This window comes from Mya arenaria, chromosome 13, assembly GCF_026914265.1.
Source record: "Mya arenaria isolate MELC-2E11 chromosome 13, ASM2691426v1".
NCBI lineage: Eukaryota > Metazoa > Mollusca > Bivalvia > Myida > Myidae > Mya > Mya arenaria.
The window spans coordinates 12,051,490-12,079,479 of record NC_069134.1 but is presented as its reverse complement, the minus strand read 5'-3'; the positions used below and the strand labels follow the sequence as shown (position 1 = coordinate 12,079,479).

The window sequence follows — 27,990 nt, the reverse complement described above, 5'->3', positions numbered from 1 at the left end:
AGTTATCTACTATGTTCACCAATTCATTGAAAATATAGAAGTGTATATTTATAGCTTACTTCCGTTTTACAAATAATCTTCGTTTCATTTACATTGATTTGTAATCCCCATTATGAGAATAAGGATAAATAGGCCATCTGGGCTTGTAAACTCGCTGGATCTGTGGTAAATAATACAATATCATCATCAAATAAAATCATATACACTAATAAAAGTTCTTATTCGTTAGCATTCAATGTTTGAAATTTAAGGTTTCCAAAGATATTATTATTAAACAATAATAATAATAATAGCCAAATAAGTCTGCTTACAGCAATGGAACAAAATTAAAGTTTTGATAAAAAAATATATTGGACCAATACATTTTTCATTTCACAGTCTTAATTTCAAAACCTATTAACTTATTTCCATAGTTTGACTCTTAAATGTATAGACGGGTTGTCCAGTCTAATACACTTGGGCAATATAATACACAGATCATAGTCCTTTTCGTTCTAATAAACAGCACACTTTTCCCGGAGTCAACATTTTGCTACAACTTAGGCAGACTCACTTTCTCCATTTGTAGATTTTGTAAAATCTGTCATCAATGTTAGCTTGGGGTAAAATTAAAATAACGTTTTTTGCTATCTTGTATTACCTTTGAATACAAGGAAATACTATTTTGTCCCGGATGGAAATCCCTCTTTGGAAGCAAGATTTTAATTTAACAGTCGGATACAAAACTTTTGTGTTTTAGATTGTCATGCTCGTCATGGTTATGCAGCGTTACAGCGTTGCGCTGTCTGAACTTCGTCCGGCGACTGACACAAGTAGTTTTCGGCAGAATCAATCAGGATTTTCATTTCATGCTTTGGCAGGTTTTCTTTGTTCAATTTCAGCTGCCTGTGCTGGGTTCGAACCCTTATAACATGCTCGCAAAATAGTTAGATTTCAGTATTGACAATCGCTACAAACTCTTCTTTAGTTTTACTGCACTCAACAACTTTTCTTCATTTTACTCCCGTTAATCTTAAAGCTGCACTCTCACATATATACTATTTTTACATTTTTTTATATTTTTTTACCTTGGAAAGAGCATTTTTGGCGTAAATATCTGCAAACTAATGATATAAGATTGTTGACAAAAAAATCAGATCTTAAAATTTCATATTTCAGTTTGAAATTAATGTTTTATGGCCTAAACCGTTACTAACGCTTTAAGAAAAAATCATTTTGTTCACTTAAATATATGTATAAAAATCTGCGATCTATTTTTTCTCAGCAGTTTTATATAACTGGTTTCCATGGTTTTTCGCAAAAATTGGCTTGTTCCAAGACAAAAAAATAATAAAAAAGTTATCAAAACGTTTAATCTGTGAGGGTTCAATCAGAAGATTTTCTGGATTCTCACTGACGCGAATTCCTATCTTTATCATAGCCTGAACTTTAAAAGCCACTTGTTGATGCTTTAAACATTAACAGGCATTTCTGGAAACGAATTTTGCGAGCAAGATGTACTATGGTCTCAATCGACAAAATGTAGAAACGGATATTTTCAGAGACGGATTTTCAGCAATGATTTTTTGGTGTAGATTTCTGAGATAGTCAGTCAGCACACGAGTTTTTGTCACCATTTTCCTTCTTCGCATATGCGTTTCATGTTGCATTCTGCAATTATCTTCTCGGCTTTAGAAATCTACAACTTTCGTACGTAGAATATGAGATATACGCTTTCGTCTTTTAGTTTTAAGGTGCAATGTTTTATTGCTGTTCTTGCCAAGAGCTCTTTTGCAAAGGCCACTTCTTAATGCAATTTCAGTCACACATTTACTTTGTTTTGGTATTCAGTTTCCGTTTCAGGTTTTATGTTTTATCTTTAAGTTGTGCGATACTTATATTAGCTTTAGCTCTCTTCCTGTTTTTTAAGTTCTTATATAGCATTAACAGTAGCCTTTTAAGTAGATATAAATTTATCCAAAGTATATATTATTTAGTAGTATTTTGTCATTGAACAAAAGCATAGTTACTTTAAATTCTATGGATACTTACGTTACTGCACATAACGTAAGTATTACAATTATATATTTAGTAAGCATTGCAATTCTTAATATGATTGTACATAAATTATATATCACAGATTAGAAAACTTTCATTAATTGATCAAGCATAACGTTTATACTAAATTTCAAGCATAACATAGAATGTGTGCATGTATGTTCAAAAGGTTATACTTCACTAGTAGTGAATTGTGTTACAACATGTTGAAAATAACAAATTGTGCAGGATGTTTCACAAACCAATCGATATTTTTAATGTTGAATTGTTTGCTTTTAAATAATAAAAGGTCCTAATTATTTCAGGCGTAAATTTCTAAAAGAAACTAAATCACTGCAATTTATAATTGAATTCGTAGGTGGGTAGGTTTGAAAAATAATAATGATTATCAAAAATAATACAATGCAAAATACTGTGACAGGTCCATAAGTCGAAAAATTAAAAATAAGCCCCGTTTAGGGGCACAAGGCAAAGACCTGTAAACGAATGATTCAAGCCGGAGCAACAGTGCCTAGCTCTGAATAGGTACGATTTAGTCATTCAAAGATAACTATCACACAAACTCGCCTTCGCAAGGTTTAAACATATGTCTCTCTCTCTCTCTCTCTCTCTCTCTCTCTCTCTCTCTCTCTCTCTCTCTCTCTCTATACTCTACATATATATATATATATATATGGGGGGCGTGCGGGCGTGCGTGCGTGCGTGCGTGCGCGCGTGTGTGCGTGCGTGCGTGCGTGCGTGTATTCTTCGAGACGTTAAAACGAAATGAATAAAGAAAATACGAACAGCCTTTAAAAAACTTGACCTGGTAGCGTAAGTGCGTAAGTGGTTGAATTACACTTACGGTTTTGAAGTCACTGTACTGATTGTATGAGGACTAGGAGGACATAAGATTCGTCTTAAAAGCCAGTTACGAGATGTAAGAAAGTGTTTGGAATATGATACATACTGAAATTACAAAATAATGGTTTCCATATAGGTAACAACTGTAAGTGTTATTACATTGCTTCACATCTGGGGGCTGTTTCACCAAGAACCCGATGAGCGATTTTGTTCCTAGCAAACATTTTGTACGTGTGAGATATTTCGTTCCTAGGTGGTATTTTCAGCAATTTACTGCACTATAAGCTGCTCCTAGGTGTTTTGATGAAATGACCCGCAGAAGTGCAAACTATGCTTTATAAACTGTTAGAGCTTACCCTTATCAATATTGTTTTACCATTAAAGGATTGGATTACCTCATTGGGATGGTAAGTGAAACAAGATTCACTGGAACTCAAATCTACTGGGGGCTTAAACTAGTAAGTATGGCCATACCTCACACCTGTCCCATCATCTATCAATAATTACTAAATTTGATCAAATATAGGAGCGTTATCAGAGCACGCATCCACTTGAAACAATGAAGAATAATGCAAAACAAAACATATAAACTGATAAATTAATTTTCAAGTACTCAATGAACGCATACCAATATCACCTGTAAACGAATGAATCAAGCCGGAGCAACAGTGTCTTGGGTCAAACACTGTTCATAGTAGAAAATTGTATCACGCAATTTTCATATAGTCTCTCTTCTGTCTACTTGTTCTTACAGAGACTAGACACCAGATGGTCCACAAATCGGCAAATACAGTATTTCCTTACAACAAGCCTAGAATTGTCAATACGAGCTAGTATGAGCCCGACAATTTAGTATTTTATACATGTGTAATATAAACACAAAGAAAGATATGAAATTCTTTTTAATAAGCAGTCAGTAACAATTACAACAAGCAGTTGATTTTTCAATATGTTTAACAAGAACAGTTTCTTTCAAAAAAACTGAGAAAACTGAATTCTTACATGGTAAGAAGTAAACGGTAAAATGACTTAAACCACACGCATGAGAAGTTGAGAACCAATCCTGTTAAATGACAAAGAAAATATAATATATATATAAAATAATATATTTGTAATAAGGTACTGTAGTGACTTACTGACTTGATAAGAATATCAGTACATAACTAAACATAGTTACACCTTAACATTACCACATGAACTAGTATTAACAAGAAATAAGTAAATAAGTCGGTAGCGGTTACGTCCCTTGTTTCTATAATCGTTTGATCAAATTTCACAATCGGTTGTCGCCGCTTCCTATTCAAGTAGCCCCAAGCCAAATAGCCCCCAAGTCAAAAAGCCCACATTTTGGTCAAATAGCCCCCACTCACATTCAAAATTTGGTCAAATAGCCCCCACTCACATTTTAAATTTGGTCAATTTTTTTTATATGTATGTATGCATACTTATGTTATTCCAAAACACTTTTAAACCTTTTTACAAAATGAAGTGCAATTAACATTATTTGTATATTAATAAATCTGAATATTTTACTAAGTAAGAATAACAAACGTTTTAAAATATTACTTACAAATAATATATTATTACATTATATCTACATTTTAAATGTTTGTAAGTCATGAGTTGTTGTTTTTTGGTGATTTTCTTTATTTTAATATTGATTACGCATCATTCTCACAGATTAACTGTTTTGACAACTTTTTTTTAATTTTGTCTTTGGAAGAGCAATTTTTTGCGTAAATCTGCAAACCAGTGGTAAAAGATTGCTGACAAAAGATCAGATCGCATATTTTCATATTTCCGTTCGAAATTTGATGTTTTATGGCTTAAACCAAAATGCTTAAAACATCAATTTTTGAACTTGAATATAAACATCTGCGATCTATTTTTTTGTCAGCATTCTTATATAACGGGTTTCCATGCATTTTCGCGAAAATCAGCTCGTTCCAAAATAAAGGAACAACAAGAATATATAATTTAACTTTATTTTAATTTTGAAATAATTTACACATTATTCACATCTTTTAAATACACATTTACAATGTATGGTAAAATGTATTATATATTTTCATTGTACAATACAATATATAGCATAGATGGAGAATGTATATTATGGCCCGGTTGTTCAAAACTCTCGTTAAATTACTTACGCTTACGCTGACGTGTTAGCGTTAACCGTAAGCATTAACGTTAACTAACGCAATCAGCGTTATCCTGTTGTTCAAAAATCTATCGGCGTAAGCGTTATCTAACACTGATGTAACGCTTACCTGTTGGCGTTAACATCAGCGTTAAGCTCACTTCCTGTTTGTATTTCCATAATCCTTTACAATTTCTGTGGCCTGATGTGGTAAAAATACAATTAAGCTTACCCCGTAAACTTGAAGGGTTAATGCACTTAAAATGTTAAACTTTTATATCTTAGTCACAGGCAGTGGTGTATGTCATTATTCATTTCATCACTTTGCTCAAGTTTAGTCAAGATTAAACGAATAATGATATAAAAATTAAGGATGCAGTTTTTTTTTGTAGACCAACCGTTATAAGTAAAGGTATCCAGTATATAACATGATATATATACACATGTATATCTATATATACCAAAAATCTACAACTGCTTCTAAAAATGCGTTGTTGTTTTTTCATGAATGTCAAGGCCATGTTTTAACCACAACGAAAAACTTGGGAAAAAAATGATTTGAGGTTACATGACACTAATATTCACGTTTACTGAATTACTTGCCCTTAACTAGGATATCAGCTGAACTTTTTTAATACCGTTCAATTTTTGAAAAAATAATAATATTACTAGTATAAGAATCTAGTTTACTTTATATTCACTTATCAAATGTAATGTGGATTGATGCTTTAATTTAATATGCGTGATGAGTATAAACTCTTATATGGTGTTCGATTATATAGACCAAACAGGGGATATACATAATACAGTGCTTTAAGACCAAACTTGTGAACCCATGTGCAATATTTATGCCACAACAGGCAGTTTAAAAACTTAATTTGTAAAATATGTCAGCATTGGAGCAAAAACATATATAAACAGAACATGATATGAAAATGGGGATCACAACAGAAATGGAAAATATTAGGCTTAAAGGTATGGGGAGTTTTAACTGGAACCTCCTCAAATATAATTTTGCAATACTTTAGTGTTGCATTTTTCACAATTATATTGTTCAAAACTGGTGATTCTAATGCAATATTTATGCTTATTTTGTATTTTGAGATAAACAGTTAACCTGTTAATTGAAGTGAAACAGGTTGACCCATAAAAGGAGCGATTTATCAGTGGGGTGAAGCGTCCGACCGTTTCTGATTTACCGACTTATCTGTGTCATAATTTCAAGTGTTCAGATGATGTAAACAGTGGAAGAAAATATTATTTGATTAGATAAATTAGATTTGGTCTCCCACACTTGTCACATTGACAGTGCATTTGTGGAAGCCCAATCTGTCATCATTTCACCTTAGGGTCATTTATGCAGGTAAATATTCTGCAATTTTTTGGTAACCATATTCATTTTATGACCTGTTTAGAATGTACTGATTACTGTTGGTACTGTAAATAAATGTGTAGGTAACATAGAAACAAGTACTATAAAACACTGCGCTTATTGTATCAAATGTTTCGACATGTGGTTGGTGATTCAACTTGCAGTGACCAGTCAGAGGATAGCATCAAATGTCAAAGGAAAAGTATAGTCGACATATCTAATCAATTCACCACCACTTGCTCACTCCCGGACTGACACAGCTTCTGACCATTATGTCTTACGTTGAAAGTCTTGGGCAAGCAGCTGTACAATTGATTCAATCCCATAGATATCAAAACAGTAGCTGAATCGCATTTCTAAGTCATTACTTTTCATGTGGATCGAAAGAAATGATTTAATCCTCTCGTTTCTTCTGTTGTTGAGAAAAGCACCAACTGCCTCAGCCATTTTTAACGTCGACTGACTATTTAACGTTGACTCTAACGTTGGTCCAGACCAACGTTAGAAGAGTCGTTAAGTTAACGCCTATTTCATCACCGTCAGGGTAAGTGTTAAGTTTGAACAACTCATTTTTGTCAACGTTAAAGTTGACGTTCATTTTAACGTTGACAGCGTTATATTTAACGATGATAGTTAACGTTAAATCCTTAACGAGAGTTTTGAACAACCGGGCCTATATGTCAATACATAGTAAAAAGGTCCTTATGCAGCTGTCACTTATCTTCTGTTTCATTTGTTTTTGGGACGGTGTGCACATATAAAGAGGAAATCTTTTTTAGCAGGCCGGTGTCGGCCAGATCACCAGATCTCTACAGGTCCCATGCAGCGAACACACGTCCCTGCATGGACCTGTACGCTGCCTTCTGGTTACGCTGCAAGCGTTGTTTTGAGACCAGACGGAAAAATATATACATATCTTAAAAATATTACAACTCACCTTCAAATATACATTCAAAAATCTTAAAAAAATATTACAGCTTACATTCAAATATCTTAAAAATATTACAACTTACCTTCAAATATAATTTCAAATAGAAAAAAGAAGTGGGGACTATTTGACCAAAATTGGGGCGTTTTGACCTAATTGGGGGCGTTTTGACCATTTTTTCCAAGTGGGGGCTATTTGACCAAAAGTGTAGGGGTTATTTGACCAAAATGGGGGCTATTTGACTTGGGAGCTATTTGACCAGGTTCCTTGTCGCCGACGTATTCCTTGCCGATCAATTGTCAATTATAATCGATCATCGGCACAACACTAGTTTATACACAGAAGCAGACACCGTCAGGAAAGGGAAGCAGCAAGAAAAATGCTTCTTTTTCGGCCGTTAAGCTGTTCGAATTCACACTGACTTCCTGTGAAATCCACAGAAATAAAACGAATGAAATCAAGATTTTAATTGATCATCATAAGCTTGAACTAGAAATCCCATTAGTAATTGTTAAGAAAGTTAAATAAAATAAAGGAGTATCGGAAACGAGTTCTTTAGATCTGTAACTGTTTAAATGTTAAATAATTTTATTTCCCCGTGAACGGTTTTTCCAGAAAAGTAGTACAGATCATCTTTTAAGGGTAAACACGCTAAAAAAACGTACACATTGTTTTTGGACTTAATTGTTTTTGGTGTAATACGTTCCTGATTTGTTTCTTTGCATTAAGACATATTATACAAAAACGTGCTAAAGTGCTGACCAATCAACTGACGATATGGACATAGATGGATACTGCTGACCATATGGACAAAGCAGGAAGTTCTTAATAACTAGTAAAATGAAAGCAGAATAAAGATTTTTTATGTAGTACTATGTACATTGTACATGTAATTGGTTAAATATTAGTTTTATAATGATATGTTAATATTTTTTATATTGCATTATATCGTTTGGTTGCAAATTACAGGCAAACTGGCTTACTACCTTCAAGGTCGATCATTATAGTCTAAACGAATGTTCTCAAGAACTCAGTTCCTGTAGGTCATTTATATTGAGGCCGTACAATAAATATTATAATGCAGCTCATGGGGTTTCGGTACCTTTATAGGGGTAAAAACATTTCTGTATTGAAAAATAACACGCTTATCCAACACACTAGTCATAACACTGGTTTAGCACGGCCGACTATCTTTATTAAAGATACTTCTTGTGACATTTAAACTTAATCAACCAACTCTTAGATGACCGAATTTCTTTGTTATAACTAACAATGTGTGTACACCACGTGGTAAAATGCAGTCTACGCCGCTTTCCGAGCCCCGCCTTCGGTCTTTTACCAGAGTTTGATTGAGAGTGTAGTTTCTTAAGTCACTTCGACAAACCTTTTCACAAAACAACTGTCTGACGGAGCACTGTCAAAAAATTATTTTCGAAACAGATAAGTCCAAGTGTTTGATGAAACTAATCACCTAATCAAACTCCGGTAATGAATCAAAGGTGTGACTCTATAAGCGGCATAGACTGCCCTTTGTTTCATTTAAAATAGTGTAGTAAAAGAAAAGTTATCTTTGATTTAAGTCTTCATTTAAAACAAAATAATGCCTTCTGACGTAGCATATATGACTTAATTTATCACGTGGTTAACACACACTGACTAATCAAAATTAGAATGTTATTTTCATTAAATCATAATGTAATGATTACTCAAGTGAATAGTTTGAATCTCTTATCGTTTTATAGTGGCCTGAATATAGTTCCTTGTTTGATTGTGAGTGGCTGCATGTTAACCATAACAGTTCTTTATTATATAAGGTGCAAATAAAATTGTACGTATTTTTGCTTGTATAAAGGGAAAGGTGTTTTCATTTCTATTCCCTTGTGAGACCTTGTAAGTTCATGTCTGATGATGCATAGTTATGGTACAAAGTAGTTAAGCTAGATTTTGTGTCTTTATCTCTGTATACAATACTTGAGTACGGCTGTATTGCAGTGCTTTTATTGTTTTCTGATTTTTTTTATCAATCCTTTATCACACCTTGCTGCTTTTTAAATTATTGTGCACTTAAGTTTTACAATGTTATACTATACGATCAATACCTACAGCATACCTGAGTGATCTAGTTCTGAAACCAAGCCATGGGGTGTGAAAAATCCAAACCCAAGATGGACACATCAGAGTCGAAGTCCTCTGATATTAAAGGAAGGAGCGAGGAAAACGGGGACAAACCACGTGAGAAAAACGACTACACCAACCCCCCAGTTAATCTACCACAGCCTGGGGAGAACTCTATTGTTGAGGGTAATACACTGCATTAGTGTTTGTAGTAGTTTGTGTCATTGGGTAACAGACAAAGTTATTGGGGACAACCTTTACTGCTGCCTAAGACTTACTAACCGTTCACGATTTAATCAGATTATAATAATTGAGAATAACACACTCAGAGAAATACGTTTTTTTATTGTTCCTACTTTTTCCTACTTTCTTACCTCCTATTTTTATGACCCCAAAAGGACGGCATATGGAAATCGAACCATTCGTCTGTGCGTCCCCCAGTGTCCTATTAATTAACCCAAGGACCTTAAACTTGGTAGGCGTGTTGATCATGACAAGTAGATGAACCCTATTGAATATGAGGTTAGTGGGTAAAAGGCAAGGTCGTGGTAACCTAACTGAATATCTTTTTCCGATCCATATCTAAAAAAGCTTGATTCCCAGGGATCTACAACTTGGCAGGGACCGATTGCCATTACCAGCAGATGAACCCTATTAATTTTAAGGTCCGCCAGACAGTCAAAGGTCAGGGTCCTTGTGACATAACGATGAAAATCTAATTCCAATCAATAATTGAAAAAAAAGCCTCAGGGACTTCAAACTTGGTTTGCAGGTTCGTCATGATCAGTAGATGAACCCTTTTGATTTTAAGGTCAGTAGGTCATATGTAAGGTCAATAACTGATGTACGCTTGAATCTTGGCATTTCATATTTGGTAGGCAATTTTACAAACAACAGATTACCCCTATTATAATAAATACCAGGATTTCAATACGCTTATAAACATAAAGCCATTACTTACATCATTCACTTAAAAGTTATAAATAAATAGTTATTTTCTTTCTTCATTGAGGGGTTTCATTAACAAATTGAATCCTAGCATACACTCATGTCAATAATGCCCAACAATCACATTAAAAGTACAGCAGGCATGAAATGACATTTACTCCATCTTACAATGACTTAATATTTTCCTGTGTTCATTCTCTCTCTTTCAAAATGTTTGCAACCAATATTTCCAAGTTGCATGGAAAGTTTGCGATGAAAATATGCTATATACTAAAGGCTTTCTGTCAATAGGCCCAAATACTAATGGCTTTCTGGTCAATGAGGACTCTCACGGTAACTTTGTGTATTAATATGATAGTCCTTGTTTCCTTCTTTTTGTCAAATTATTTCTACTGTTGAGTGCAAAAAGAATTAATTGATTAGTTTTCTCTTTATTAATTTGTTTGTTTCTTGCTTTTAATATTTCAGTATCTTGTACCATATTGGGGAGTGCTTTCTTCGTCTGCACATCTACTCCTATATCAGAACTGTCACATAGTGGGCGGAACTTAACCATGCAATAAGTGGTGTGGGGGTAAATTTTAACGATATCTACTTATAAAAACCCTACTAATTGAACGTTTTCCTTGACAATATGGTACAAAACAGTAGCTACAACACCACCTCGTGATTGATGTTTTTATGAATCATACTCCGTGATTGTGTATCATTTCAATTAATGGGGTATTGTGTGCAGTAAATATTATCATCACATGTGTATTCTAATTTTCAAACATAAAAATTGATAAGTTCCTCAGTATAAGGAAGCTAATGAATAATATATATTGGGGGTATATAGGAAAGGGACTTTTTCCACGAAACATTTCAAGTGAGTGGTTGGCTTGATATTACTTGAAACAATAATTGTTCATACTTATACTTACATAGCAATGACAATATAATTGAAAAGGAAGTTATTTTCACTAGTGAGCTGAAAGTGAGACATGCTCATGTAACATTTGTACTATTATCCCCCACCCCTATCCATCCGAGAGTCTGAAAGCACATGGATGTCGAAAAGGACATATATCGTAGTCACAAAAGTCATTATGTTATATTACAGGAGGCAGTGGCGGAGGGAAACGTGTTTTTGCGCTCTATGACTATGATGCCCGAACACAAGATGACCTCACATTCCGCAAAGGCGACGTTCTCGAACTTATAGAGGGCATAACTGGAGAGTAAGATATATGATGATATACGGTATTGCCCCTTTACTTAGCGGGTATGTTTTTCAAAGGGAATTAAATAGGCAGGGTATTATTAGAGCCTTGGTGTCGATGTACAAAATATTAACCTTAGACTAGCTCGAAAACCATCACATTTTGCCACAGTAACTTAAATTGGTCTTGTCCGATCAATTACTTTAGAATCCTTTGTCCAATATTCACTAAATATGGTAAGAATGTGTATCGGAATAATATCTTGACTACGTTCGTTGACCAGCCGCATCGCGTCATCCTTTAATTACAGAAATTACCTAAAATCAATCTTGTCCGATCAATAACTTAAGGAATATTTGTGAAATTATCATCAAATTTGGTCAGAATGTGTATGGGCATACTATCTCTGTCAGGATCGATAACAAGCAGTTTTGGCTTAGTTAATCGAGAGTTATTACCCTTCAATTGGTGAAAACTGTATTAACAATGTCCGCTTTCTAAATTTGGCGTAGCGTTCAACCACTTATCACCAAACTGGTTGCCCTCAAATTAATAAGGACGTATTTTGTGACGGTATATGCTCTTCACATTTCCATTTTTCTGTGAAACCATTGCCGATCTTTTCCGTTGTTTTCATATTTAACATTCAACTGTAAATTCCAGCAATGAGGACTGGTGTTACGCGCGACATACATATCCAAAATGTAGCAATCTCCAGAAGGAGGGTTACGTGCCACGGAACTATGTTGCATTGGAGGAAAGTCTAGAGTCACATGAGTAAGTGAAAGCAATTGTTGGAGATAATGATGTTAACTTAAGGACATAGAATAATAAATTTATATTGCTATCATTATCAACTTATAAATATAAGAATAATTATATTGACTGCATAATATCGAGGACTGAATGGTTATGCCATAAAAACACATTCTACGGATGATCATCATATCAGATACTCTCTTTTATCATAAGAAGTTAAACCACTACTTCATTAGCAGAGCTAATATAATAAATTTGTGGTTAAAGACTCAGTGTCGACGAACACCGTATTGTTTTGAACCCTGTTCTGATTCTCCTCTGAAACCCTGTTCTGATTCAACATTAAAACCCTGCTTAGATACTCTTCTGAAACCAATGCTGTTTTTGTATTAAATCTTGTTCTGATTGTCTATTGAAACCATTTTTGGATTTTCTGTTGAAAATTTATATAAAAAGCTACAGAAACAAGCTCAGTAGCCTAAAGTTCAAACATAAACCCAATTTAATGGGACAGGGTTCTAAAGACTACCGTTCCCAGTCTCAGTGAAATTGTGTTGTGATTATAATGTAAAACCCTGTTCTGATTCTCATTTTTACCTTTTTAAATTGGCTATTGAAAGCCTGTTCTGATTTCTGCTAAAATGTGTTCTGATTCTCTATTAAAACCCAGCTCTAGATATCTATTGAAAATATGTTGTTTCTTATTGAAACTGTGTTCTGATTCATTTTTGAAACTGTGAACTGATTCTTTGTTGAAAACCCTGTTCTGATTCTCTATCGAAACTTTGTTCTGATTTTCTGATTGAAACTTGTCTGATTCTCTAATTAACTTGAGTATGATTTTCTTATTTGTCTACTGCAGCTGGTTTTTCGGACAGGTGACACGTAAGGAGGCAGAGAGAAACTTGTTGACGAAGGACAACCCTGTTGGAGCTTTCCTTGTACGGGAGAGAGAGAGTTGTCCGGGTGGGTCGATTGTGTATACAGTTATATCATATCTGTTACTAGTTCAAATCTAATTAAGTTAGCCTATAGAAGAGGCCTTATGGAAGTATCCATTCCAGTTGTTTAAACTGGAATCTCTTGGTTAATTGAGACTATAGCGAACAGTTGTCCCCAGTTTTGTGTAGCTTTTTCATGTTCTAAAACATACAGCATTCAAGCAGACACATTACATTATCACTTATGCAGCATGTTTTCATATAATTTGTATTTTGAAATTATTTTTATGTAGAATGTTTGTCATTCATATTTATTTCCCGCATTCAGGAAGCTATGCGTTGTCCATTCGAGACTATGACCAGAACAAGGCCAATCCGGATTGCGTCAAACATTACAAGCTTCGCAACATGGATGGAGGCGGAGTGTACATTGTCAAAAGACGACAGTTCAAGAGTATGATGGAACTTGTGGACCACTATAAAGGTGATACATTAAGATTCAAGTCTCGAGTACATGAACATTTCATAATTAAAGGAAGGAAATACTTTTTTTGCAATTTGCGGCCTCTTCCTGATCATTGTGTCAACTATTTTGTTTACTTTAATCCAACATTTTTTTCTTATTTTACAAAAACAAAAACTTACAAGTATAAATATACATATACCATTGCAGAGAAAACTCATTATAGACTTTTATATTGGGTATGATATCTTATTATTTGCTTTGTTAATATAATAGCAAATTATATATTTTTTATTTCCACATAGTTTGATTTTCCTGCTTTTATTTTTGTAAAGTAAAAATACATGGCCATTTACTTTATTGCACACAGCATTCACAAGATGTCAATAAATTGTCACACAGCTTTCACAATATAAAAGTGTAATATAGGTTAATTTTACACTTGTTCTTCCATTCATGTGTACATTGTATTCAAATAGCAGTAATTCAAGCCGGTGTAACGTTGTAAACTGACCCCCATAGAATAATGACCCCCGGTCATTATTTTATATAGAATAGTGACTCTCCGGTCATAATATTATGACCGGGGTGTCATTATATTATGACTCCCCCACACGTAGAAAAATGACCCTCACATAGAATTGTGACACCCTATAGCATAACGACCCCCTAACCCAAACCCTAACCCTAGCCCATCTAAGGTACACTTACAACATAATTATCCCCACCGATAGGCATCGGAGGGGAATATGGTAATGGCATCCGTCCGTGGGTGCGTCCGTGCGTGCGTACGTGCAACATTTTTGTGACAGCAACTCTTCATTCATTATTGGACGGAATTGATTCAAACCTTTAGGGATTACTACTACCGATGCCTAGTTGTGCAGAAAGAAAAAAATGGATTTGCTCCAATTGTTCGGGAGTTATGGCCCTTAAATTCGAACCACATCTTATTGTCATTGGCGTCACATGTCCTAAAACATGGGACTTCCCCACACCCGATTTGCATATTTTATGCCTTATATTGATATAATTGTTTACTCTTTCTACTTAAAAACGCCTGAAAAGGGACACAAATACCCCAAATTCAAAGAAGGATTTCTCTTCAACAAGATACTGAATTTTGAATCATTTCCAACGACGAGGAGCGTCACAGGTAATAAAACCACTGGGCTACCCCACACCCATTTCGCCCATTTTTGGAGGTATATATGAGTGACATATAGAAGGTTAAGGGTATTTGACATCACTTTCAGTGGTTGCATAAAACATTGTGCTTTTCCACGTATGAATTGCCTTTTTTACAACCTTGCACTCCAAAAAATGAACTATTTTACCGTCAATTGCATTTTTTTCGTAATGAGCCCGCGAGCCCATGCTATTACGAAATTAGTGTAACATGTAGGATGCAATAACAAAATGATGTTTCTTCTTACATTTTGGACAAAATCACCGTTAATATAAGTTCCAGAATGCTTACACTACATTGTAAAGAAGGTAAATTAATAATTATATACATGTATGCGTAACATAATGCGATGTCACAAAGTTACGAGGCTGTTAAAGGTACTATCTCAACGAATCTTGGAAAAATCTTGGAAAAATAAAACTTAAGCCTGTTGAAATACTTAAAGCATAATACCTTTATAGGTAACAAAAATATTTAGATCTAAAACATGTTCTAAACAAAAAGTCATGCACCTTTAAAGCAAAAGTTTCGTGATCTATGTTTCAAGTATGTTCTACCGTGAACCTTGAAAGTTGCAGGGGTTTCAAGCTGCAAAAGGATTCCTTTATGTATCCCCATTCCATTAGGTAATCTGTTTCTATTTGCCATGTTGATACGGTTAAACAATATCCCTTTGGTGAGACTTATCCGCCTTTATAAGCAAGTGCGCTATCATTGCGCCACCGAGGCTCACGGTCAAGATCTTTCATGTGAGGAAGCTAACCAGCTAGCTTGCGGAACGTCGGTGGTTCTACCCAGATGCCCACCCGAGCCTGAAAATTGCCCGGAAGGCACCTGGGGTCTTCCTCCATCATGTAAAGCTGGTATGTCCACACCATAATGTCCTCGTAAAGAGGCGGGAGGGTCATAAAACTGGGAAATAACAACATCAACAACAAATATCAGCAATAGAAGCACGACAGTGACTTGAATTGATAAAGAGTATGTTAGTAACAGGTTAGTAGGGGGTCAATATTAGATAAAATTGGGGGGTCATTATTTTATAAGGGGTGTCAGTATTTTATAGAAAGGGGTCATTTTTCTATATAAAATAATGACCGGGGTCATTATTCTATGGGGATCAGTTTACAACGTTACACCGGCAGCATACTATTCTTGTTGGAAAAAAGTGTTTTTGAATCCAAACTCTTTCATTCGAGGAAAAAATGATAAGATTAATGGTTTGTCAGGCAGAAAAGAAAGAAATTTTGCTTTGACTGTACAGAAAATGACAACGTCCACAAATACTGTCCTTATGGGGTTATAAGCCACTAATGTTAAGAGAAAGGGTACACTCAGTCAGCTTGCCAAATAGAGAAGTACGTGATGCAAATGGATGATGCAATGGCGACGCCAATGAAGCATTAACGAAGCAGAATCAACGAGTACATTATAAACTCAGAGGTTGCGCTTATTAACATCGTTAAAACGTAGCAAGACGTTTCAAATGGTAGCTTTCGCAAGCATCCTGCAAAGAATTGGAACGAACCTTCCCGCCAAGAACTTGAATCAGGATGCAAAACTCACCAAATATATAGATTATATCAATCCAAACATAATTCTCAATTTCTGGAAGGCTTTTGTTATTATGAACAATACTCATTGTTTATTCATGCAATCATCATTTTCTTATTTTCAAAATGTTTACGTGATATTTGTTAGTATCACTAGGGGATTTTGACCCCTGGTAATTCATGTTTACAGGGAAATAAAAGGGAATATCGCTTGTCTTAAAAATAGAAAAAGAAAAATGGCTGTTGAAAATGGCAGACACTACACCCCATAAGATCCATAATTCTAGAAATTCATTTCCGTCTTTATTCGTCCTCTTTACAGTGCAAGCGGATTGTATATGTCGGTCATTGGCAGCACCGTGTTCTCGAGCTGTCCCGGTGATGGTCGATTTGAGTCGGGACACTCAGGACGCGTGGGAGATTGACAGGAACTCGCTCCAGCTGGCACAGAAGCTTGGAGCCGGTCATTTCGGTGAGGTCTGGAAAGGTATAAAAATCTACTTTATATGATCACGTTTGAATTAATGTGCATATTTATGGCATTATCAGGTTTCCTTCGAGACATTATTGGCATTTCGGACACACGTTGAATACCAAATCAATGGGGCAAAAAACAAAAAGAGTTTTTTGTATTAAGGTTTTCTTACTGGAAGAAGGGGCAAACTTACAGTATTATTTCATTGGCCAAATTTTGTTTTAAAATGTTTCAATGAAACTATTGAAATGGCTCAGCCATAATTGACAAAAATATAAGATGTTCTAAGTGAAAGGAGATCTGAAAGGTATAGTGTTATCCAGTCATGCAGTGTTGATCCTGAGGTGGTGGAGGTGGTATAAAGGAATATAATATAGGTGACTGCCACTAGAGAAATAGATCCTGGATTTCTTTTTGTGCTGAAGTTCTTCCTTATTGTAATCAAGTAAACAAGAACTGAATATAATCAATAGCTGTGATTACAGACGATCCGTATTTTTCAATATGTACTCAAGTTATCAGTGTTGACAGCAAAGTATGTGACACAGCTATAAATCGAGGTAGTAAAGTCAGATTGCAATCATTCATAGGCTAAAGAGAGACAAACCATTGACATAAGTCATGTGACGTGAACTCTGTCCAAACTACTGATTATGAATTCATTCGTTGTCACATGCTTTCTTGATGAGTGGTAGCTGATTCAAATCACATACATGTACATATACTAAAACTTTATATTGTCTTCATTTTAAGATGAACATTAAAATAAACGTTAAAGTGCTTCAATACTAAGCAATTTGTTTAAAAATTTGCATAATATCTTTTGAGCCACGGTAAGAAAAATATGAAAAAAAATGAATGAAATGTTATAAAAAGATGTTTGCTTCTAATAATGAACCCTCTTTTGAGCAGTTGTAATTGTTAACACTGTTATTTAAGCTTGTTTGTTTTAAAAAAGAAAAGTCAAGATAGTGTCATAGTTTTGGTGTCTTTGTTGTCGTCATTTGGCAAAATCTTGAACCTTGGCCATAACTCAGACACCGTGCAAGGTATACGAATGAAAGTAGATAACCAAATTGCAGGAGATACTACGCATATGTATAGAAAGGAGCGCAGTATGGCTTTTATTGACGAATGCTCCTTAGAAATAAAAGATGCTAGCTCTGGCTTTTGATCGGCGGCGCTCTTGTGGTTACCATTGCTTAGATAACAATCTGAAACAGCTTTCATAATAACCGTAATGTTGGATTAAAAGTTACATGAATATCATTTTTACAACAAGGAATATGGAACAACACAACAGATGTCGCTATAAAAACTCTAAAGCCAGGCACAATGAAGAAGGAGGCCTTTCTTGCCGAGGCCCAGATCATGAAGCAGTGTCGCCATGACAAACTTGTGCGTCTGTACGCCGTCTGCTCTAAGGAAGAGCCGATTTACATTGTGACTGAGCTCCTCAATGACAGTCTGCTCAACTACCTGCGGGACGGAGACGGGCAATACATAACATTCCCCGATATGGTGCACTACGCAGAACAGGTGGGTGACATATTTCAACATGTGTTATAATCATTGTAGATTATTTAGATTTGATTTTTACTATATTTTTTATTTATTTAAATATATTGTCATATTCCCAAAATATATAAGAACCTGTATTTCATGACTTCTTTGACGTTTAAACAAATAATCACGGAATAATTTTGTTACAAGAAATGGAGAAATTGTGATAATTCATTTGGGGGGGGGGGTTCTGATAGAATGTGTTTTACCTTCAGCCATTTAAGTGTATTACCTGCATCATGATACATTAAAAGTTATAATGTAGTTCCTTTTCAGATCACAAAATTCCTACCCGAGGTTGGTAAACAACGCAAATACCAATCTATAATAGAAAGAGAACCTAAAATTAAAAGTCAACTTCAGGCCAGTCCTTAATTATTAATTTGATATGAAAGATTGCTAATGAGATGGATGATTTTGAAAAGGAGAAATTAATTCACAGGAATACGGCGCTATAAACGTTCTCGTAGGGAACGAGAACAGTGTCAAACTGCCGGTTTTGGTCTCGCTAGGCTTATTGTGGATGACGAATTCACCCCGTGGGTTACTGAATCTGTGTAAAGCTTGCTCTGTAATATCTATATAACCTAGACGCTTTCATTGTTCAATTCTTTGACTGGTGAATAGCCGTTTGAATGTATTATACCAAAACAGTTTTATTATATTTACAATTTGATTATAGTATAAGGGTGTTTAAAAATGTTATTATTTTGTAATTAAAAAGGATTCTTAGGGTGATCAAATATTTTTAGACTATTCGGTGATATACATTTTACCCAGAACTTATATTATTATAATTATTATTTTTAGAAGTATCTTCATAAATATTATTATTGTGAGATTCAGGATGTAATAGAGTGTGTTGTTTATTTTAATTATTGTATGGCGTTACAACTATATGTTTACGTAGCTTTGTATTTCATTTCCAATTGTTTAAACATATCTTATTTTTGAAAGAAACAGAAAGTATGGAACGTCATATATACAACACCAAAGTATATGAAGATGGTAAAAAACTGATGAAATCAACTTCATTTCCATTAATTTAGCAATATCTATGAAATGTATTTCACTGAAAGTACCTAGACTTTGCACCAAGTGAGATTTATTTTTGAAAAAAAGTTTAAATATACACAGTTAATATCAATAAATATTGCTAGCGATGGCAATTATTTCTCGTGTACTCGATCGTCCGAGTACTCGAAAAATAATTCACTACTTGAATACTCGGGTGGGTGGGGACCTGATTGGTGTTTATTTACATTTCACTAATTATAGCAATATATAGAAGACTTACAGACTATGTAACAAACCGGGCGCTTTTCCAACAAGACAAAGTACGGTCCCCTACTCCTTACTACATATAAAACAAATCTATTAAAATATGAATATTCAGGAGCCAATACGTTTTGTCATCGAACAGTCATGATGTTTAAAGTATGACAGTCCCTCAAACAAAACCCTAAAGCAAACTTTAGTGTCTCTGATTGTTTAAGTTTAAAAATTATAACCATCTTCCTCTGATATAACATGTTAACATTATAATGTAGATCCTTAAATTACCCACACAGATGTGCGTCAATGTCAACATGAATATCATAATACATTATTAAATGAACCAAATAGTCAATCATGCTAGTTTGTTTATTAACCAAGCACAAGTTAGAATGGGACGAAAACTTGAAAAGGATTGCCTGATATCGCACTCTTAAACACTTTCTTCCATTAGATCTTGATAAAACGAAAAATAAAGCCAATGTTGCATAACTTGTAAAAAAAGGTTTAACACTGGTGCAGAAAATTCTATGTTTCACGTTTAGTGAATTGGCAAGTGTGATGAATGAAAACTTGCAGGTTGCGTCAGGCATGTCATTCTTGGAGCATCAGAAGCTAATCAACAGGGATCTAGCAGACAGAAATAGAAATGTCCTCGTTTGGTAGAGTAATGTCTGCAAGGTGACCGACTTTGGTCTGACCCGCGTCATTGAAGATACTGAATATACTTTCGCATGTAAATCAAGCACACTAACTCTAAAATGCTTGATGAATGCGCCATTTGAACTTGCTTATGCCAACATCAGATGGCCTTGCTCCTCAATTTCACAAATGTTACTTTCAGAGCAGTGAAAATCACAACCAGTTGAAATGCCTAGCACAACAGAAAGCGAATGAATCTACATGGCATATAGAGATTTTTATGATAAATGTGCTTATGCCGTATAGATTTAACAAATTTCAGATTGCTGCAGGAATGTCTTATCTGGAAAGGAATAAGCTTATCCATAGAGATTTAGCAGCAAGAAATGTCCTTGTTGGTGCAAATTATATTTGCAAAGTTGCCGACTTTGGTCTTGCGCGGATAATTGAGGATGACGACTACAAGTCTGCACATGGTACCACTATATCTCTCAAGTGTCCACTCAGACATACATTTACCTCTCTCTCTCTCTCTCTCTCTCTCTCTCTCTCTCTCTCTCTCTCTCTGTGTGTGTGTGTGTGTGTGTGTGTGTGTGTGTGTGTGAGGGAGAGAGAGCAAGAGATGGCAAGAAAAAATATATGTAACTGATCCAGTCAAAAGTTTATCTATAATTAGTACAGTTCTCGAAGTCGCTGGTCAAGAATGATTTAAGTTCCAATAATGTATATTTCTTTCAATTTTCTCCTTTCTATATGGCCAGTTGTCACTCATATAAAAGGGAAAATCTTATCCATGAATATTTGGCAACCTGAATTCGGTGATATCGGAATAGCAAATGTCACTAGGTTTTGGCTTGCCAAAAGTATTAAAGATGATGAGTACACACCTTCGTTTGCTTGTAAATAAATGTTCATGTTAAAAAATGGTGGTTTGTTTGTAACCTTTACATAAAAGCCAATTGAATCTGATAAAGAAATGTATGATTTCACTTATTGACAATTCTTTGGTTTCATTCAAACGAGTTTATTTCTTAAATATTATGGAAAACTTTTGATTCTTTTAAGAAATGCATGAATCTAACTGCTTTCTGCATTTGTTATGATTTGTTACATACTTGTATCATTACAGACAACATTATTTCCAACATTGTTATTTTGCTCTTTATTTGATCAGTTGACTGCTTATTTTTAGATTTTAAGATTCCAGTTGTGAAAATATCTTGCTCAATATAATGTGGTTCTCTCTCTGTCACTAATAACTATTTTGAAGAATTTTATTAAAACGAAGATGACATTATATAAATATATTATTTTATTTGGCCAATGATGATAATTAGCACAAAGTAAGCCATTTCCAAACGCTGGATTTTTTGTTTTTCTTTAAATTTAGATCTATGCAATTATAAGTAAATGTTTTTTGGTAGTGTCAATGTGCAAGTGCTGCATTCGAACGTTGCCAGTTATATTTAAAAGGTGTTGATACTGCCATTGCTCTGTAGGAAAAGTTTTCAATGATTTTCAGTAAAATTCAAGAATGAGCAAGACACATTCTGAACATTAGTCTAATCACAGCATTTTCATTGTGCAGGATCTAAGTTCCCGGTCAAGTGGACGGCCCCAGAGGCGGTTAATTTCTTGCGCTTCACGATAAAGTCTGACGTGTGGTCATACGGCATTCTGCTCATGGAAATCACAACACATGGACAAGTACCATACCCAGGTAAAACAACTTTATCAAGGTTAGATAATAAAGAAGTCACTCTGAAGTGATTGGCTATATCTTGTAATAATAAAAAAACTCCTCAATTCGTTAATGCCTTTAACAAAATCCAGCAAAATGAAATCAGTTCAGTAAAATGCTTGTGTCTCCAATTAAAATGGACGATTTTATAACAAATCCTCGCAAATAACCATCTAAACGTTTTGGTTATATATTGTTAGCTTTGAAACTGATGTTTCGCACACGCATGTTCAAACCGTTTGTAAACCTACAATTCCCTCATTGATCAGACTGGGCGAAAAGTATTTGCAAAGACAATGGAAATATATTATTTCGATTCAGATATTTGACTGTAAACTATTTCTATATCACGTTGTGACTGGGGCTATATAGGAATCACCTTGTCCCGTCCGTCCATCCATTCTGGGACATCGGGATAAGTCTACTTTTCGCCATTACTTCATGTTTTGGAGGTATTGACATCAAACTTCATACACATATCGGCTGTGTTTTGTATGGTATTTTGGGGGTCAATTCCCTTTGATTATTATACTTATTTCTTTTTAATTTTCTCCACCGGGAAATCTTTATCGTAGAATAACTTGAAAAGTCTTTGAGATATTGAGATCAAACTTCATATACAGATATATCTTATTAAAGACAAGTGCATTACTCAGATACCATACCTCTGGCTGCAGTATTTTTTAGTATTTTCCCTTTGTTAATTTTCATTAATATGTTATTGTCCAGCGCATACCTTGAAAAGTCTTTGAGGTATTTTCTTCAAACTTTATATACAGATAGATCTTATTAAGTAAAAGTGCAGTGCGAAAGAACCATATCTTTGGATGCAGGATTTGTTTAAGTTATTGCCCTTAATTAATTTTCATTCTTATTTTTGTCCGGAGCATAGCTTTATAAGTTTTTGAGGTATGTACTTTAAACTTCCTATACAGATATATCTCATTGAGGAAATGTGCTATCCACGCTAATAACAACTCTATCTGCAATATTTTTTGAGTTATTTCCCTTTGAAACTGTTCATACTTCTTTTTTGTCCGAATCATGACTTCAAAAGTCTTTGAGGTTTTTACTTTAAACTTCATATACGGATATATCTCGTTTAGTAAAGGTGCAGTGCAAACCCCATAACTCTGGGTGCAGTATTGCTAAGTAAGTTATTGCCCTTTGTTAATGTGCATTCTTATTTTTTGTCAGGAGCATAACTTGAAAAGTCTTTGTGGAATTTACTCCCAACTTCATATACAAATACAACTAATTTGGGAAAAGTGAAGTGTACAAGAACCATAACTCTCTGTGTAGTTTTTTATTACATGTAGTTATTGCCCTTTGTTAAGTTTTATACCTATTTTGTGTGCGACTCATTTAAGGTATTGAATTTTAAGAAAATGTCATTGAAGGGAAGTGCAATTCACAGGAACCATAACACTGACTGCAGTATTTTTATAACAATTGTTCTTTGTTTATTTCCATTACTTGTTTTTTTCCGCAGCATAAATCAAAATGTTTATTTACTTCAAACTTCATTTACATATATATGTCTCATTTAGAAAAAGAACAGTGAACATGGACCATAACTTTATCAGCGGTATTTTTTTATGTATTGCCCTTTGTCAACTTTCATACTTTTTTATCCGGAGAAAAACTCGAAAGTACTAGATTTTCACTTCAAACTACATAAGCAGATAGATCTCATTCAGGAGAAGTGCAGTGCACTATAGCCACAACTCTTGGTGCAGTATGTATTTAAGTTATTGTCCATTGTTTAATTGTAATCCTTTGTCGTGAGGCGAAGTTGACACTATTCTTCATTCGACCATGTCATTCTGAATGCTCTTGTTATACTGTGTATTTATTAACTCGGAATGTTTCAGCGTATGTCGTCTCTTTATTCCAATATTTTACTTATGGTTATCATTTAGACGAAGTATTTAGCAAATATATATTGTAATTTAATTTTTATAATGTTTTTATCGTATTCTTCGTTAATACAATGATGCTTTTGATGATGAAACACCACGATCACTCGGTTTTTAACCTTTTATTTATTTAGCTATACCCTGTGGAACTTTTAGCGTGTCAAGCAGTAACTGAATCATATCAATAAAAAAGTTTGCAGTAGGAACTCTGAATTTTATTCCCTCGTCTGCAGAAAGAGTTGGGATCGAAAATCATAAAAATACTTGGAGTTTACCCATTATTTCTAATTATTATTTGTTTTATTCTTAATTTTCCTCAAGTGTGAGGTTGTGCACACAAACTAGTTTAAACCACCAGTATTTTTTTTATGTTCCCGACTGTCCCAAGGCGGTACCTAACACTCATTGACAAACACCCCTAGTTGTATATGTATTATATGTTGTTTGTTGTTAATGGAGTTTTGTGTCGTTGTTCCGTGTTTCTGGTGTGGCTGTTTGTGTCGCTGTTATGTGTTATTGGCGTTGACCCTGTGCCATTGCACGGGATTTATGTTTAAACTTTCGCTAACTGGACTTTTTTCTGTAATTCTTCATAAAATATTGACTTCAACTGTACAAAAGTATTTGGTCAAATCAATTCGAAACTGTGATAAGAATTTTAAAACTAAATTTCCATGCATAATGTCACAGATGTAAAATCCTTATTTCTAAATAGAAGAACCATTAACTTAAGTGATGCCTTCTCATTAACGTCATAGGGCATTCAAAGAGCATATATAACTCCAAGTGATATTTCTTATAACAAGAGGGTAGTGTAATGGGAATATAAACATCACATCCAGTGATAGCGCTTGTTTGTCTAAAATCATTTCTTGATTTGCTTTTATTATTGGCGTTGGACGCCCTTAATAAGTGCTTACTTTATTGTAATAGCCTCGGCTCTGTCTGTGTGCAAGGGTTCAAACCTTAATTATGTACACATGGTACACATGATGCTAGAGGTAATATACACATGTGTAGCAAGGACAATAACTTTGACTTAAGTAATTATAGAGTTATGGCGCTTTTCAACTAAAATAAATCAACAACAGACGAGCACTGGCATCCGCTTGTTGTGCTCTTGTTTCAGTTAGCAATAGGTTCAGAACGAACACTTAATTACATATTTTATAAAGAAACTTTTCCGGAATGGTAATCTCTTTAATTTTAACTGAAAGTGCATGATTTAAGTTAAATTTCTTAATTTACAATTTCTATTTTCATCGGTTCCTTAAGTTTAATAATTTGAATCTTGTTTTACCTATTTGATTTAATTTCTTTTTTTAAGAAGGTTTATCTTACTCTGTCATATATGTCTTTAGTCTCCTTGGATTAACAATACATGTGACCAATTCAACAATACATGGACATCACTACTCTATGTGTAGCCTGTATGCATGCCCCTTTCCTGTGAACACAGTAGAAAGTAATTTACGAATGCCCCGAGATAATCGAAATATTCTGACGCCATGGTCAAGTGCTGGAACAACCGGCCGGTGGAGAGACCTACCTTTTTAATTTCTTTGATGACTTTTGTACCCCTAGAATCAGTAGGTACTCTAAACATACTTTCTTTTGAACTCATTAACTATGGTTATGTGTAAGAAATCTAATGATAAATGGTGAACACTCATTATTTATTTACCTACTAGTGTTGGTGATACTTTGCCCCATTTTCCTTTTAATTAAATGCTTTTCTGCATGGCCTGTGTTGTTTTCCTTTTCTGTTATGCCCAGCTGCAAAGCTTTTGTGAACTGATTCCAGTATATATGTAAAATGGTATGGGATGACTTATCTGAAGTGTTGTCATGGCTAAACTGAACAATTTAATGACAAATACTCCATTTACCCAGTTAGAAGCTTTTTACAATGCATTTCCTAATCGTGACAAATGAAAGATTCTGAAAGCAAATCGATGAAACAAAGATTTACAGAATTTAACCCATCTGCATTCAGGCATGAATAACAAAGAAGTTCTACAGCAGATCGCCGACGGCTACCGCATGCCTAAACCGCTGAAATGCTCCGACGCCATGTACGAAATAATGCTCAAGTGCTGGGATAAACGTGAGGAAAATCGACCAACTTTTGAATTCATGGAGTGCTTCTTCGATGACTATTTTGCCTATACAGAACTCGAAATATAATAAGAAATCAGTTGAATAATCAGATATGTGACTGATATTGCTGCATACATTTTGAACAGTTATCATTAGATTCATGAAGCATGTTACGATGAAATCTCAATTTGGTTCAGTGCGTTATGTTATTGCTGCCTATTTTTATTATGTGTTTGGTGCAAAAATAATTAACTATGTCGGGAATATTTAAGCCACAGTTAATAAATGAAAATATTTTTTTTTATATTGGCCGAAAGGTAGAAATATTAGACGACCGTTCCCGCGACTTAAATTCTAACAATGAATGTTAGCGCCAAATAAAAGAAATCAAGCGTAGAGTTACCGAAAAGGGATTAAAGGTACCAGAGTTAACTCCCTTATAATTAGATTTAACACTATATTTGTACTTATTGTGTTTACAATAGATCGATTTGCCATGAAATAAATATCAACTCTATATTCCATGTATTATTTAGCAAAGATTGGAAATATGTAAATACATGTAAAATGTTATAATTTATTCCCAATGGATTCTTTCTCTTTCACAAAGTACCCATTACATGCAAGTGTTCATTTATATATTGTTGCATTTCCCTGTTATTGATGCATTCCATGTTTTCAATTGTACATATAGATATAATCTTTTCTTTTTATATATCATTAACAAATCCATGCAAATCCATGTACAGTTGTTTTTTCTTGAAAGTATTTATTTTAGAAAATAAAACATACGTTACTGGGTGAGTACCTAAATCGGAACAGTAACTAAATACGGAACACCCGTTATAAAAGCGTTTTTTCCGATCGCGATCGGTTTATTTACGATTTTTATGAATATAGACGCTTGCCTTAGATACAAGTTCCAAAGAACACGACACTCTGGTAAGTGTTTCAAATGCTGCTATCCTTCAAAAGTTTTTCATGTTCAATGTTTATTCATAAAACGCGGGGAAATGACTTCATGCTTGCCACAAGCACAGCATAATGGTACAGTCTAAACTTAAATCGTCAAATTTTACTGACAAAAATGACCCAAAAAAAAGCTGGAATTAAAATGAATTATTAATTTACTGAAGCAAAACATGTAGCAATCATTTTAGAAAGATACATAAAAATAAATTACATGTTAAAACTGTTCCATATTTAGGTACTCCGATGACAAAAATGGCAGTCCTTGACTGTGGGGTTAATAAACTACTTTTCATGCGGATTGGTTATATCTTGAAAAACACCATTTATATCAACCCATTGGTCTTAAATCCTAGTGTGCTTATGGAAATGTTTGTAGTGTCGGTATAAGTCTAACTCAAAATATTTGAAAAATAGTGCCGAAAGTGTTCCGATTTAGTTACTCATCCAGTATATTATTACATTATAGAAATATTTGCTTATGTATATAAATAATTACATATCAGTTATGATGTGTGCTATTCTAGATTGAACATGACTATACATCTTTATAAGCTGTATTTAATATTCTTATCGCATATATTAATTCATTTTTAGGCAATAAGCCGCAGACCTGGGTTTAGCAAATCGAAATCAGGTATCGTCAGATCTACTTTTTGACATTAAATGTTAAAAGAATTAATGCGCCGGGGTTACAAAATGGGACATATTGTGTTATGCGATTTAAAATAGTGTGAACAAAAATACCGCTTTTTTTAAAATACGTTCATAATATTGCAACGTTAATATGACTTTAATAGCAAACCGAATAATCTT

General features: G+C 34.3%; 1 protein-coding gene across 5 annotated transcripts; it reads left to right on the top strand.

Moving 5' to 3' along the window:
• Positions 1-2,923: 2,923 nt before the first annotated feature.
• Positions 2,924-26,991, top strand: LOC128213983 (tyrosine-protein kinase SRK2-like). 5 transcript variants are annotated; one of them, XM_052920134.1, is made up of 12 exons: positions 2,924-2,956; positions 3,265-3,287; positions 9,426-9,621; positions 11,486-11,603; positions 12,249-12,362; positions 13,207-13,310; positions 13,614-13,769; positions 16,813-16,977; positions 18,248-18,504; positions 20,768-20,921; positions 22,034-22,165; positions 26,102-26,991. In XM_052920134.1, exons 3-12 carry the CDS (start codon positions 9,459-9,461, stop codon positions 26,290-26,292), a joined length of 1,554 nt encoding a protein of 517 aa, XP_052776094.1. In that variant the 5' UTR covers positions 2,924-2,956; positions 3,265-3,287; positions 9,426-9,458; the 3' UTR covers positions 26,293-26,991. The 5 variants fall into 5 exon arrangements, with proteins under 5 accessions (XP_052776094.1, XP_052776096.1, XP_052776095.1 ...); XM_052920137.1 differs by lacking the exons at positions 2,924-2,956; positions 3,265-3,287 and adding exons at positions 7,981-8,155; positions 23,079-23,095 and having other exon boundaries at positions 26,102-26,167; XM_052920136.1 differs by lacking the exon at positions 3,265-3,287 and having other exon boundaries at positions 2,951-3,025.
• The last annotated feature ends 999 nt before the right edge of the window (positions 26,992-27,990 follow it).